The sequence below is a fragment of the Triturus cristatus genome, chromosome 5_1, assembly GCF_964204655.1.
Source record: "Triturus cristatus chromosome 5_1, aTriCri1.1, whole genome shotgun sequence".
NCBI classification, from domain to species: Eukaryota; Metazoa; Chordata; class Amphibia; order Caudata; family Salamandridae; genus Triturus; species Triturus cristatus.
This window is the reverse complement of record NC_140587.1, coordinates 786,668,037-786,680,641: the sequence shown is the minus strand read 5'-3', so window position 1 is coordinate 786,680,641 and position 12,605 is coordinate 786,668,037. Positions and strand designations below refer to the sequence as shown.

Here is a 12,605-nt window from a genome sequence, read left to right as displayed (position 1 = left end):
CAGTGCTACTGACTGCAGTCTCCGCGGCTTGGTGGCCGGTGTTAAATCAATTCCACCTAGCTGTAACGTATGTGGATTATGATCAGAATGTGTGCACCCCATGTAGTTCGCATTGATGCAGTCTGCTAGCTATGCAGTGTGTCCTACGAACCTGTCTAGGCGCATATGTAGGCCATGGGGGTGTGAATAGTGTGAGTAGAGATGTGTATTTGGATTCAACGTCCTCCATAAGTCTACTAGTCCGCAACTGCAGAGCCACTCAGTCAAACCTTTAGTGTTGGATGCAGCAGTCGTCTGCTGCAGCAGCATGAAGGATCTATCTAATACTGTATCCAGTACTGCATTATAGTCTCCTCCTAACAACCAAGGCATATCACACCACTGGAATAGCTTTGCTGATAGTGTACGCCAGATTGGGGCTTGGTCAATATTCGGGGCATATATTGATCCCAGTACTATCTGCCTGCCATTTAGCCTGCCTTTTGTCAACGCAAATTGGCCATGAATATCTATTTCTGTTTCTTTCGATACATAGTGTGTGCCTGGTCTGACCCATATTAAGGTTCCCCTCGCGTATGATGAGTAGCCTGTGGCAAATACCTGCCCTCTCCACTTTCGCTGCAATCTGTGTATCTCGGGCTACGATAAATGCGTTTGCTGTAAAAGTGCGATATGCGCTGCATGTCTCTTTAACTATGCATATGTGTTATATCTGCGCGTGGGCGTGTACCTACACCTGACATTCCAAGTGATGATTGTTGTCGGCTGCATCCTTTATTTACACAATATTCTTGTATGGTCATTTGGCTTGTTACTCTGGAAGGGGGGCTAGCGGCATGCACATGTATCCTAGGCCTATTCTGCCATCTCGCCACGCAAAAATCCCAATGGTGTGGTGGTGCGATGTTATGTGGGGAATTAAACATTGTGTTGTGTAACTGGGACAGGGCAGAGGGACAACGTGTATGTGCCCAAACCTGGAACTGCGCCTTGCGGCAACTATCGGCCTTATGCGCCGTGGTACTGTGTGTGTAGAGGGGGGGGTAGCCTCAACTAAGCATGTAGTGAGCCAATTGAAGCTCAGGCCCTATAGCAGCGATTTGCTACACACACTGCGTCTCATGCTGCCTAAACTGCAGCGTCTCCGGACCCATGGCGGGAGAAAAAGGCAGCAAGAAGGGAGACAGAAGGCCCACCTCTGCAGAAGTTCACAGGTTGTCATATCAGATCTCCATCCCACAGTATCACACATTCTCTCCAAGACAACTGCTCTCTCTCGGCACATTATAATGATTACACCCTTTGTCTACATTACTGTCGTCAGCTGTTTGGGGCGTCACATCAGGCAATGGCGGCGAATCTTCTCCCATCTGCCATCCCGCCGACGCGCTGTCTGCACTCATGGAGCGCTCCGATGAGGCATCTGTGTCCCTGGTTACTGGGCTCCTTCTCATAGTCGCTGCTGTCTGCAGAACAGCACGGCGTTCCTGTAGGCGCTGTTCTAATTTGGGGACAGCCTTAAGCTGCTTCGGGCAATTCCTACCTCGCCTACGAGGTCTCTGCCAGCTCCTTCGACTGCTGTGTTGGGAGTTTGTGACTGTAGTCCGTTTACCCGGTGACACGCTGTGCCCCTACGCTTCAAGCCAGTCCCATGCCTCTTCTGCTGTACTTAAGAAGTGTGTAACGCCGTCCTTTACCACTCGCAGTCGGGCCGGGAAGAGGTGCAAGTATTTAATTTCTAACTCCCGCATCTTCTGTTTAACTGACCTAAATCTGCCTCTCCGTTGCTGCACACCAAGAGAATAGTCCGGAAAGAACATCACTTTAGAGTTTTCAACGGACCTCTTCTAGTTTACGCAGTTCCTGCAATATTGCGTCCCTGTCTTTGTAGTTCAGAAGTCGGATTAGGTATGTAGGCCCAGCTCCTGGTTGTCGCCAACCCGACGGTACTCTATGCGCCCTTTCTATTGCGAAAAAGGGGGAGAGGGAATTTGGCGGCATCAAAGTTTTCAGCCAGGCCTCCATGTAGGACACCACGTCCCGCTCCTCCATTCCCTCTCGCAGGCCTACGAACCGGATATTATTGCGGCGTGAACACCCTTCCGCATCATCTATCCTGTTCTCCCGGGATGCGCACTTTCTCTGCGATTGTCCGCACTTCAGCCGCCGAGGCTTTGGTGGTGGGGAGGATCTCTTCCATTTCAGCCTCCATCTCGTCAACCTTCTCCGCAATCTTGCGATGATCTGCTTGTAGTATTGTCTGATGAAAATTTGTCTGATGTAATTTTATTGATTCGTCCCTCTAGAGACGTGAGCGTTTGCGCCAGAGACACACTAAGCTGCGTCACCGCCTGCAGCACATTGTCTATCTTACATCCCAACGTGGGACTCTCTGCACTTTCTTCGTTCTCCTTTTCATTGTCTGGGTGTTTGGGTGGTGCTGAAGGCGCTGTGGACTGCATGCTTGTTCCCGTCCTGCCCGCTGTCTGCCCATTGTCACTACCAATCATGCATGGGCTAGGGCAACGTTTTATATGCTCGCTGGATCAGGCACTATTCCTACTTCTCTGGAGCGATGAATGTGTTTTGGCAATATCGTAATGTCTGTGGTTGCGCTTCTCCATAAGCTTGCGATGATTTGCGTGTAGTATTGTCTGATGATAATTTGTCTGATGTAATTTTATTGATTCGTCCCTCTAGAAACGTGAGCGTTTGCGCCAGAGACACACTAAGCTGCGTCACCGCCTGCAGCACATTGTCTATCTTACATCCCAACGTGGGACTCTCTGTACTTTCTTCGTTCTCCTTTTCATTGTCTGGGTGTTTGGGTGGTGCTGAAGGCGCTGTGGACTGCATGCTTGTTCCCGTCCTGCCCGCTGTCTGCCCATTGTCACTACCAATCATGCATGGGCTAGGGCAACGTTTTATATGCGCGCTGGATCAGGCACTATTCCTACTTCTCTGGAGCGATGAATGTGTTTTGGCAATATCGTGATGTCTGTGGTTGCGCCTGTCCCAGCTGCGAACCTCACACCAGGGGCCACAGAACTCCACACACTTCCTTGCTTCAGATACTGCCAGTCTCCGGTAACGTCTCATATGGGCCGCCACCACGCAGTTGACCCAATCTTGCTTTCGGGTAGCGCTACTTGCCTGCTTCCCATGCCACCACTTGTCTCCTTCGCTCAGGCCAGCTTTACAGCGTGTTGGTGCTCACCTTGGCAACTGCTTCTCCTACACAAGGTTGATGTCTATAGAGCTCTTATTGGCAATACGGCTCTCCAGAGATGGCAGCACTTGTTGTTAAGGGCAAGATGGCCACCCTCAACGCTTCGCACCGTGGCGAGGTGGCTCACTGTTGATGTGCCCACTTTCTCAATGCCCAGCTCTGATGTAGGCTTCCCACACGCCTGTACTCCTGTTTTGAAGCGGGGGCACAGACTCTGCGCGCCGCTTCCCTCCTCAATCTAGGGTGCGGCCCGGTCCGGCGTTGCTTCTGGGCCTCTCTCTTGCTGCTCACACCCCGATCTGCGTCTCCCGGGTGCTACACACCTCCGTCTTGGTGTAGCGCTCATGCGCTCCTACTGTTTATGCTCTGTTGCTGGGACTAGGCTCGACTCTGGCCTCGGGCCCCAGTCACGCCATGCACATCACCAGCTCACCCTTATCGGCCGCTCCGCGGGGTCAGAGACACATGCCAGCAGCCACGCGCAGGGTTTCGCAGCTCCGGGTTCCACTCTTCCGGGCTCGCACAGTTCGTCTCACCTCTGTTTGCGGCACACTGCGAAGTCTTCATCTGCCATCTCCCGGCGCCAGGGCGTCTCCACCGCTCACCGGTGGAGTACCACAGGGGCCGCCAAGGTTCAGCGCTGGTTGTCAGCTGTACCGCTCTGTAGATCCCAGGCCGTTGGTCTCGTCAGCTGTGTACAGGCTTCGCCCCGGCCGACAAGATGGCCGCTAGCAGGCAACTCGCTCAGGGCCAGTGCGGGTCCCCTCACAGGTCTTTATCGCACTTCAGCCCCCAATTTCGCATCCACAGTGTGCAGCACAGTGTTCTTTTCCATGGCGCCTGCAGCAGGAGCTGAATGGCGCCTGTGGTCCGCTATTTTTGCCGGATTATCGGGCCATAGCACGGAGCTGCCCTAGAGCGCGTTCGCCATCTTGGGCTGCTAGCCACTCCCCCCCCACCCCACAATGATCATAGACTCATAACTGCCTAATCTTATGAATTTCCTCTCATTACCAAGTTGATACAAATTTCTAAATTTTGCCCAAAACCGGTAATTCAAATTAATTATAATATCATCTTATTTAAAGATCACTGTTTGAATCAATTTTCACATTTCCCATTCCAACTCCATAAACAAACAACACATTTTTGTGTTAGATCTTTACAGAGTACTGGCATTTTGGGTTGGTTACTTTCAGTCCATAAACCTAGGAAGTTTGTATAATACACAATAAATCTTCAATACATGTCAACAAATGATTCTGTATTTTAAGTAACAGTTGCCCCCGTTCACAGAGCAACTATTTCATCATAATTACTATAAAAGCTTATTTATACTTCTATAATTAAAGGAATAGTTTAAGTTTCTCGATTAAATTTCATGAACAGAAGATACGTTACTCATTATCAATCTTACAAGGTGTTGCCATCCTGGAAAGGTTGCCATCAATTCATAAATCTTGGAAATGTATACCATACTCAATAGATTCATCATATTTGTCAGCATATAACATTACATTTTGAGTAGCAGTTGCCCCCGTTATAGTTTGCCATCATTTCACACCCAAAGAAAGTGCAGTTAATTGAAGAACAGGTTACGTCATCCACTCTTCCTTTTACATCTTTCATTGTCCGATAATTCCTTATGTGTCTATGTTAATATGTATAATTCATGCACCGGACGTCATGTCTAGAACAACGGCCAGTTTACTATCATCATCAGTTCCATCTTATGAGAATATTTTCCAGGACATGATGCTCCTGAAAATTCGGCGTCCATATAATTTTATCTCGCCCCAGTGGGCATTTTCCTCGATGATAGCCATTTTATTCCAGCAATGTCCTCAATTTCATAATGCTAAATGAAAGATAGCTAATGTTATAAGGAGGCTACCCTGTCCAACTATCTTGAAAACATTTACTAAAAAACAATCATAAATGACATTCCTCATTTAAAATCATTCCTACAACTCAAAGTGTCAAGTAATCAGTTTATAGGTAGTACATTTCCATTACTCAACCCAGATGTATAGGTAGCTCTTCCTCCATGTTCAACCCACCATAGTATTTGGTCTCCAGATTTAAAATATAACACGTTTCCAACCTCCTCAATCTCTCCGGAGCATCCCTTGCTTTTGAATGGAGTATAACTTGTATTGAGTTTAGAATTATTGAAAATAGGTACATTGCTGGAATGAAAGGGCTATCATCGTGGAAAATACCCACTTGAGCAAGTTGAAATGATATGGATACCGAATTCTCGGTTTGCAAAATTTGTTACTGGTTGCGAATCACAACCATTAAAGAATACATCCAGGCCTAGGCTCCTTCTTTTAGCTCCGGCTAGAGACAAATTTTGATGCCTTATACGCTACATAGCGAAAAGGGCAAGATATCTGCCCTCAATCCTTTGGTTTTTGTGTCATTCAAATATTGAACAATCCACAATCATCTGCTATTAGTTGATAACCCTGTCACTCGTGATGTATGGGTTTTTGACTCTTCGTCACCATACTGACATTTTAATGATAGAGTAGTTGTATGAGTTTGCATTATTCTGAGATTCTGTTGTGCTGTGCTGTTGGGACCCTGGAGCAGGAACATGGCAAGCTCTGATGCTTCTGCACAGGCAAAAGTAGGGCAGTTTCTAGTGTTGTGTGGGTATGAAGTTGCTAACCCTAAAGTTGTGTGGGTGCAAAGGTGCTACTCAGCTCTGGAGATCTGTGGCACTGTAGAGGTGGACAATGGCAAGCTGCAGCACCACTTCCACAGTGTGCCCGCGCCGCTCTCTGAGGCATTGTCCATATCCTAGAGATGTTGGCGTAGATATTCAAAGACAAAAACTGGGAAATGTGGTGACAGATGGATGTAAGGCTACAAGCTGACTGCTATCACGGACACATAAGACAACAATACTACCTACTGGCCCTAGAAAATCACCTACAATGGCATGGTGCTCTGATACAGAAGACAGGCCATATATCACAACTGCAGCTGTTTCGGTGGTTGTGTACTTGGCTCTGGTTGTTGTCACATATCAGACATAAATATCACAAGTAGGCCTAGTTTTTACTTTTCATTCCAGTACTTGTAGTGTTAGCACATCATAAATGTAGAACTGGAAGGAACCGGGATCAGAGGGTGCACCCGGATTGGATGAGTTACCCATGCCTCCCATATGCTAACTCAGGGTGACATAGAGCATAGACACACACATAGTTTCAAAGGCAATCAATACACTATGTGACACTTTCAGCGAGTCCTGGCTTTTTAACAAATAATTATTTTAAACCAACGCTTCTAACTGTAAAAGCTAAGTGATAAGTTCCATAGTGCAAAGTGCTGTTGATTAAAATGCAAGAGATTGTGTGATGTACTGCACATCGGTAGCCATGCGAGGTAATTTTATTTGGAATTATTTGAATTCCTAAAGAGTGGAATGAATTGAAAGGCATTTTAGATCCTCAACCGCCCTGTAATTGATGCAGATAGGCATGAAATATGTAACCCACTGCCCTCTCAAACCTCTACCTTTTGGTTTTTGTTACTTAATTTTTTTTTTTTTTTACAAAATAATACTTGTACAAAGTAGGCAAAACGAATCAAAGCAATATGATGCAAAAAGCGCTTTACTTCTCTCCTTTCCTTCTGCTCTCCTTCTGCTCAATCCCTGACCTGGACAGTGTGAGGGAGTGGAGAGGTTTAGGGGGGGACACTGGTCATCACGATGACAGCAGAGAAGCATCCGGTACGTAAAATACACAAAGCCAACTACATATAGGCGAAGTACCCGTACCATGAGGCATACACATACCCCTGGTTACTCAGGGAAATACACACAAAAGCACACGTTCTTGATGGACAAAAATACATAATGCACATGCAGGCAAACATACTATGACAGGCTCTATGACTAATGCATGACTGTTTTAAGGATCACTGGATGAACACGTGTGAGTGAATAAATGGATGACTATAGGAAAGCATGGGTGCAGATTGAAAAGGTGATGCTGAGATGTGGGTGGTGTGAGGGTTACATGGACGAATGCTGTGGCATAGCAAGGGTGTTGCGGGGGTGGTACGCCTCAGGTGGCATGAATTTTGGGGTCGGTGGCCTATCGGCCTCTCACCCCGTACCCCCCCCCGGCCCCCGGGCTCTTACCTGCGGCTGTCGTGGGGCGGCAAATGCAGGGACTGCCACGGTGGCCAAAGGGCTAGCTAGGCCACTGGACGGATGAGTGAGGGGTTATGGAAGTATGAATAAGAGTAGTTGATAGACCTTCGAAGATAAATGCATAGCTAGGATGAGGCTATTTTTATAGCGCAAATTTCACTAGAAAACTATAGACGAAAAAGTCTAAATTATATTCACTCATTAAACAGATAAGTTTAAAAGATTTTCTACCTGTGAGCAAATCACTATCTCAGTCAGCCATCAATTTGTGTACTCACCCCTCAACTTTTTGCCCATTCACTCATTCGTCCAAAAACATGCTCACCCCTTCATCCATCCAGCATGCACTCACTACCCCATTTATCCATCCATGTACTCATGCATACGTTCATCCATTCACCGTTACTCACAAATGTATCCCTCCATGCACTCATTTATCCAACCATTGACTCATTCACTTAATCATCTATCTGTATAACCACACTCACAAAGTCGCCAATCAATGAAAAACTTTCATTTCTAAGAAAACTCGAGATTGCTTTGAAAATATGGGTGCATATTTATGACACTTTGCTTCATGCTTGCACAGCGCAACGTGGTACATGCGTTACGCAAAGCTCTAACTCAGATTTTTTTAAGCCTCGCAAAGCCACTTTGCATGGCTTTGAATGGCTTCAAAAATCTGTAGTAAGGCAACGCAACTCAAATCGCTGCATTGCCTTACTCTTCTCAATGGAGGTGTTCCATGGGCTTTGTGGTGGGTGTTCCCATGCAACTCCCATGGTTTTTGACACATTCCCAGATTTACAAGGACGTGTAAACCTGGGAATGCGCCACCAAGATACGCCTCCCCAGAACAGGCGTAAGGAGAAATATCTTTTTATCCTCGTTGTTTCCTCTTTCCATATAGAAAGAGGAAAACACCTCTATGTATTGTTTTTGTGCAAGAAGGTGCCCCTTATATCTGAATTTATGGGAGACCCAGCCTCCCTGACAGTCTGCAGGGGGGGGGCATTTTTTTGCTAGACGCCACTGGGAAGAAGAAAATGCTTTCTGTCAGAGGGAGGCATTGCATACCCCACTCCCCCTCTCCTGACCTCCCCCCCCCCACATACACACACACACACACACCAGAAAACAAATGGGGAATGAGGCTTGTCTGGTACTTTCAAAGCCTCATGTACCTACCGGCTTAATTAATACAGAATAAAATACTATCTGGTACTACTCCCACAGGCCAAAAACCTTCTGAAATCCAGCAGAGCTTAATTCCATCAAGTGATTTTTCTCCACCTCACTTGCAATGAGGGCTAGGGTCTTTGAACTGACTGATGTAAAGTACCTAACAAATCTTGAACAAAATGCAGTAAAAACAATATTTGTTCACGCAGAGTAAACCTACATTGTTCGGCAGGTTTTCATATAATGCCCTGATATTATAAACCTTAAGATGTAAGAATGGAAAGTGCGTCACAGATTCCTTATTTGTAGTTGTGCTGCTAGTGTCTACTTAGTAACTGCTTTAATGTTACCAAAATGGCGCATGTGCAGTGAGATGCGCAAACGGCCATTACCCACGTCACAGTTCCATTTGTTAAACTTGCCAGTGATTCATCTGTTTGTTTACGAGTTAATTAGTTCTTGCTGTTGCAGCCTGGCGCGTGCGAATTGCCTCTAATATCTGACGGCCGTAGAGATGTAGAACAAACATGGCACTTGACGTACTTCCCCCTTTGTCATATTTTTCCATATTTGCTAATCCACACCCTCAACATTTGATAGATTTGAACAGATTCTTCAATCAAAAAACCAAGCAATCAATTCCTGGAGGGATAACTATAAAATGAATTTTGTAAGTAAATTAGCAATGCAAGAAGATTGCAAGCTACACTTGCTTGGCTAACAGATTGAGCCTGCATAAATGTGTTGTTCATTTTGTATTGATTACACAGCACACAGATCCGGATTATTCTGCGGCTTACGTCATCCTTGAAACAGACGCAGCCGATGGCCTCAAAGGCCATGGATTGACATTTACTTTGGGGAAAGGAACAGAAGTTGGTAAGTTATTTTTACGCACAACTGTTGCATCTGAAAGCCCGAGAAGTACTCAGTAAATGGGTGAATTTTAGCTGGAAGGTAATGTATATTTATTTGGAAGCACTCATAGTTGTGTAATGTCAGTCCTGATTGCCCCCCTCCCCCGCCCCTCGATGCAGGGGACCGACTGTAGGTCTAATTCTGAACTGGATGTCAAGCACCCATTTTAAATCAACCCCATAATAATGGAACTCCTTTCGTTCTACAGTGGCACCTAACACCCTGGCCCAATATGCATTCCTGATAGGTGAGCAATTAACAGATCCAGGCTCCTGGAAACTTCTAGAAGACCTCATAAAGTTTAGGGCAGGAAAATGCCAACTTTCTAAAAGTTTTTACAAACAAACAAAAGCCAGTATTGACATTACTTTCCAAACTACTATTTTACATTTAGGAACACAAAACTCAATTATCACGTTATCGCACATAATGATTAGGAGAAAACGATAATTGAGTTTTGTGTTCCTAGATGTAAAATAGTAGTTTGGAAAGTAATGTCAGTACTGGCTTTTGTTTGTTTGTAAAAATTTGATAGTGGCCGAGCCTTGCTGACACTAAATTGGCCCAACCCCCTTTGTGTTTTGAACTTTCTAAACATGGCATTTTCAGAATTGAAATTTCAAATCTGACTTCACTATTAAAGAGGATTTTAATTACAATTCATATGAGTCCAGACATTACATTTCTGCCTGTTCCCGATAAAAAGTTAGCACTTATTAAATGTAATAAGGTAACCCAATGTTATCCTATGAGAGAGGTAGGCCTCACTGTAGTGAGAATTAACTTGGGAGTTTTTCACTCCCAGGACATGTAAAACTTAAAAACACATGTCCTACCTCTACATACAATGCACCCTGCCCTATGGGCTGTTTAGGGCCTCCTCTAGGGGTGGCTTATATCTATCAAAAAAGAAGTTTTAGGCCTGGCAAAAGGTTTATTTTGCAAGGTCACATTGTCAGATTATAATTGCAGTATAGACTGCAATGGTAGGCTTGAGGGGTGTTTTAAAACGCTACTTTTAGTGGGTGGCACAATGTGTGCTGCTGCCCACTAGTAGAATTTAATTTACAGGCCCTGGGTACCCGTGGTACCATACATGAAGGAAGTACAAGTAAATTAAATGTACCAATCAGGTGTAAGCCAATCGTACCATGTTTTAGGGAGAAAGCATAAGAATTGTATCACTGGTTAGCAGTGTTAAAGTGCACAGAGTCCTAAAAGCCAACAAGAACGGGTTCAGAAAGCAGGAGGGGTGAAGGCAAATCACATGGGGGTGACCTTGCAGAGAGGACGAAGTCCAGCAAGGACTGTCAACAAATGAATGCAATTATTTTGAGGATGGAAAGCAGGTGCTGCGTAGAAAAGTCTTTCATGTGGTGAGGTTATAGTGAACACATCCTATAGGTTTCTTTAAATTTGGCTTGAAAGTAATGTGTAGTAATGTTATTGTGTTTGATAATGAGCAGAGAATGAACGCCTCTAAAGTTATTTTGAACACCAAAAAAAAGTACTGTGAAAACAGTGTGGTGAGGGAAAAGTGCTGACATGGTAAAGGTGGGGATGAGCTTCGGGGTTAAGTAGGAGATAGTTTTCGGAAAGTGGAGAAGGTGGTGATGGGTATGAATTAGAGATTATTAAGGATAGAACTGTTACTGAATATGCTAGTGTGCAGAAAGAGATAAAGAGTAGCTCTGATTGAGGAGGACACCAAGTTGTCTTAGTGATTTTGTGAGTTAACATTGGTTGTCTGTGTGTGTATGTCTGTGTGTATTTGGTAAATATGATCACTTTTTGTGTTCGTTTTAGTTTTGCTTGTTAGAGAATGGGGTTGTGTAACTGGGTGGTTAAGGGTGATGTTTGAGAATTTTATGCATGTCATAACATTTGTCACTTGTTTGTGATTATTTTGTGCCATTCTTTAAAGATCACTTTGCGGTGTACCGGCAACAGTCTTGCAGACTTTTCCCTGTGTGACAGAAAATACATTTTCTTTCACAAAGTCATTGCCTGGAGTAATTGTGAAGCTGCTACATCCCACCAGGTTCCCTTTTGGTACTCCAAATGTTGAATAGACGTAAGCACCACTCTTTTCTAGGTGATGTGCTAATCTGAAACTAAAGTTTAAGAAGCACTCTCATTAATAAGAGACATAAAGAATGATGCGTTAGCCATATATATGATGTCTCAGGAAATGCAATGTGTTGGACTTGGCCCTTTGTGCAGGGTCATCCCTGAACGTTTTGCCTTCCTACTAGCCTTTTTTCTTACATGGTGTTGGTGGTTTTAGGATGGTGGGCACTTTAGCACTGCTGTTCAGTGTAAAGTGCGTGTGCTCTCTGTAGTAAACATGGTAAGATTGGTCTACACCCGTTTGGCATATTTAATTTACCTGTCAGTCCCTTGTAAAGTGGTATCTCATATACCCAGGGCTGGTAAATTAAATACTACTGGTGGGCTTGCAGCACTGATTGCGCCACCCACCAAAGTAGCTTTTCAAACCTATCCCAGGCCTCTGCCATTGCAGGGCCTGTGCGCGCAGTGTTACTGCCGCTGTGACATGGCACCTAATGTATGTGCCACGTCTGTGACCCCCCTTTCACTACATGTCCGTCACCCCTAAGGTAAGCCCTAGCTAGCCCTATGGGCAGGGTGTCTTGTAGGTAAAAGATAGGGCATGTACCTTAAGTGTGTGACGTGTCCTGGTAGTGACAAACTGCCATTTTGGTTTCTCACTGCTGTGAGACTGCCCTCTCATAGGAATGCATTGGGGATTCCCTGATAAGTGTTTGTGTTAATTCCTGATATGAGAGGGGTAGCATGGTCAAGTTTGGTATGGTTGGAATAGTAATAATAAATGCTGCACAATGGTGTGTGCAGATTTATTATCACTATTTTAGAAATGCCACTTCTAGAAGTTGTACAAAAGGGAGTGGTGATGGACGGAGCATCAGAACCAATCAAACACTCACACCCAGTCAACAGATCTGGGTTTGATCCATCACCGTTCTTTAGCCCACTATGCCACCCCAGTTCTAGGTGGCATAGTGGGCTAAAGAACCCCCTTGCCCTGACTAGAGTGGTGGTTTCTGCCTGGCTTAGGCG

At 45.1% G+C, this 12,605-nt stretch overlaps 1 protein-coding gene across 4 annotated transcripts in view; it reads left to right on the top strand.

Moving 5' to 3' along the window:
- LOC146831481 (mitochondrial enolase superfamily member 1-like) overlaps positions 1-12,605 on the top strand; it is a 358,171-nt gene that overhangs the window by 30,756 nt on the left and 314,810 nt on the right. For 2 of the 4 annotated variants that reach the window (XM_085605812.1, XM_085605811.1), the window contains exons 2-3: positions 9,186-9,255; positions 9,356-9,464. In XM_085605812.1, coding sequence (XP_085461938.1) covers positions 9,247-9,255; positions 9,356-9,464 — 118 coding nt within the window. In that variant the 5' untranslated portion in view covers positions 9,186-9,246. The remainder of the gene's footprint in view (positions 1-9,185; positions 9,256-9,355; positions 9,465-12,605) is intronic. The other 2 variants (XM_085605810.1, XM_085605809.1) reach the window with 1 other exon arrangement.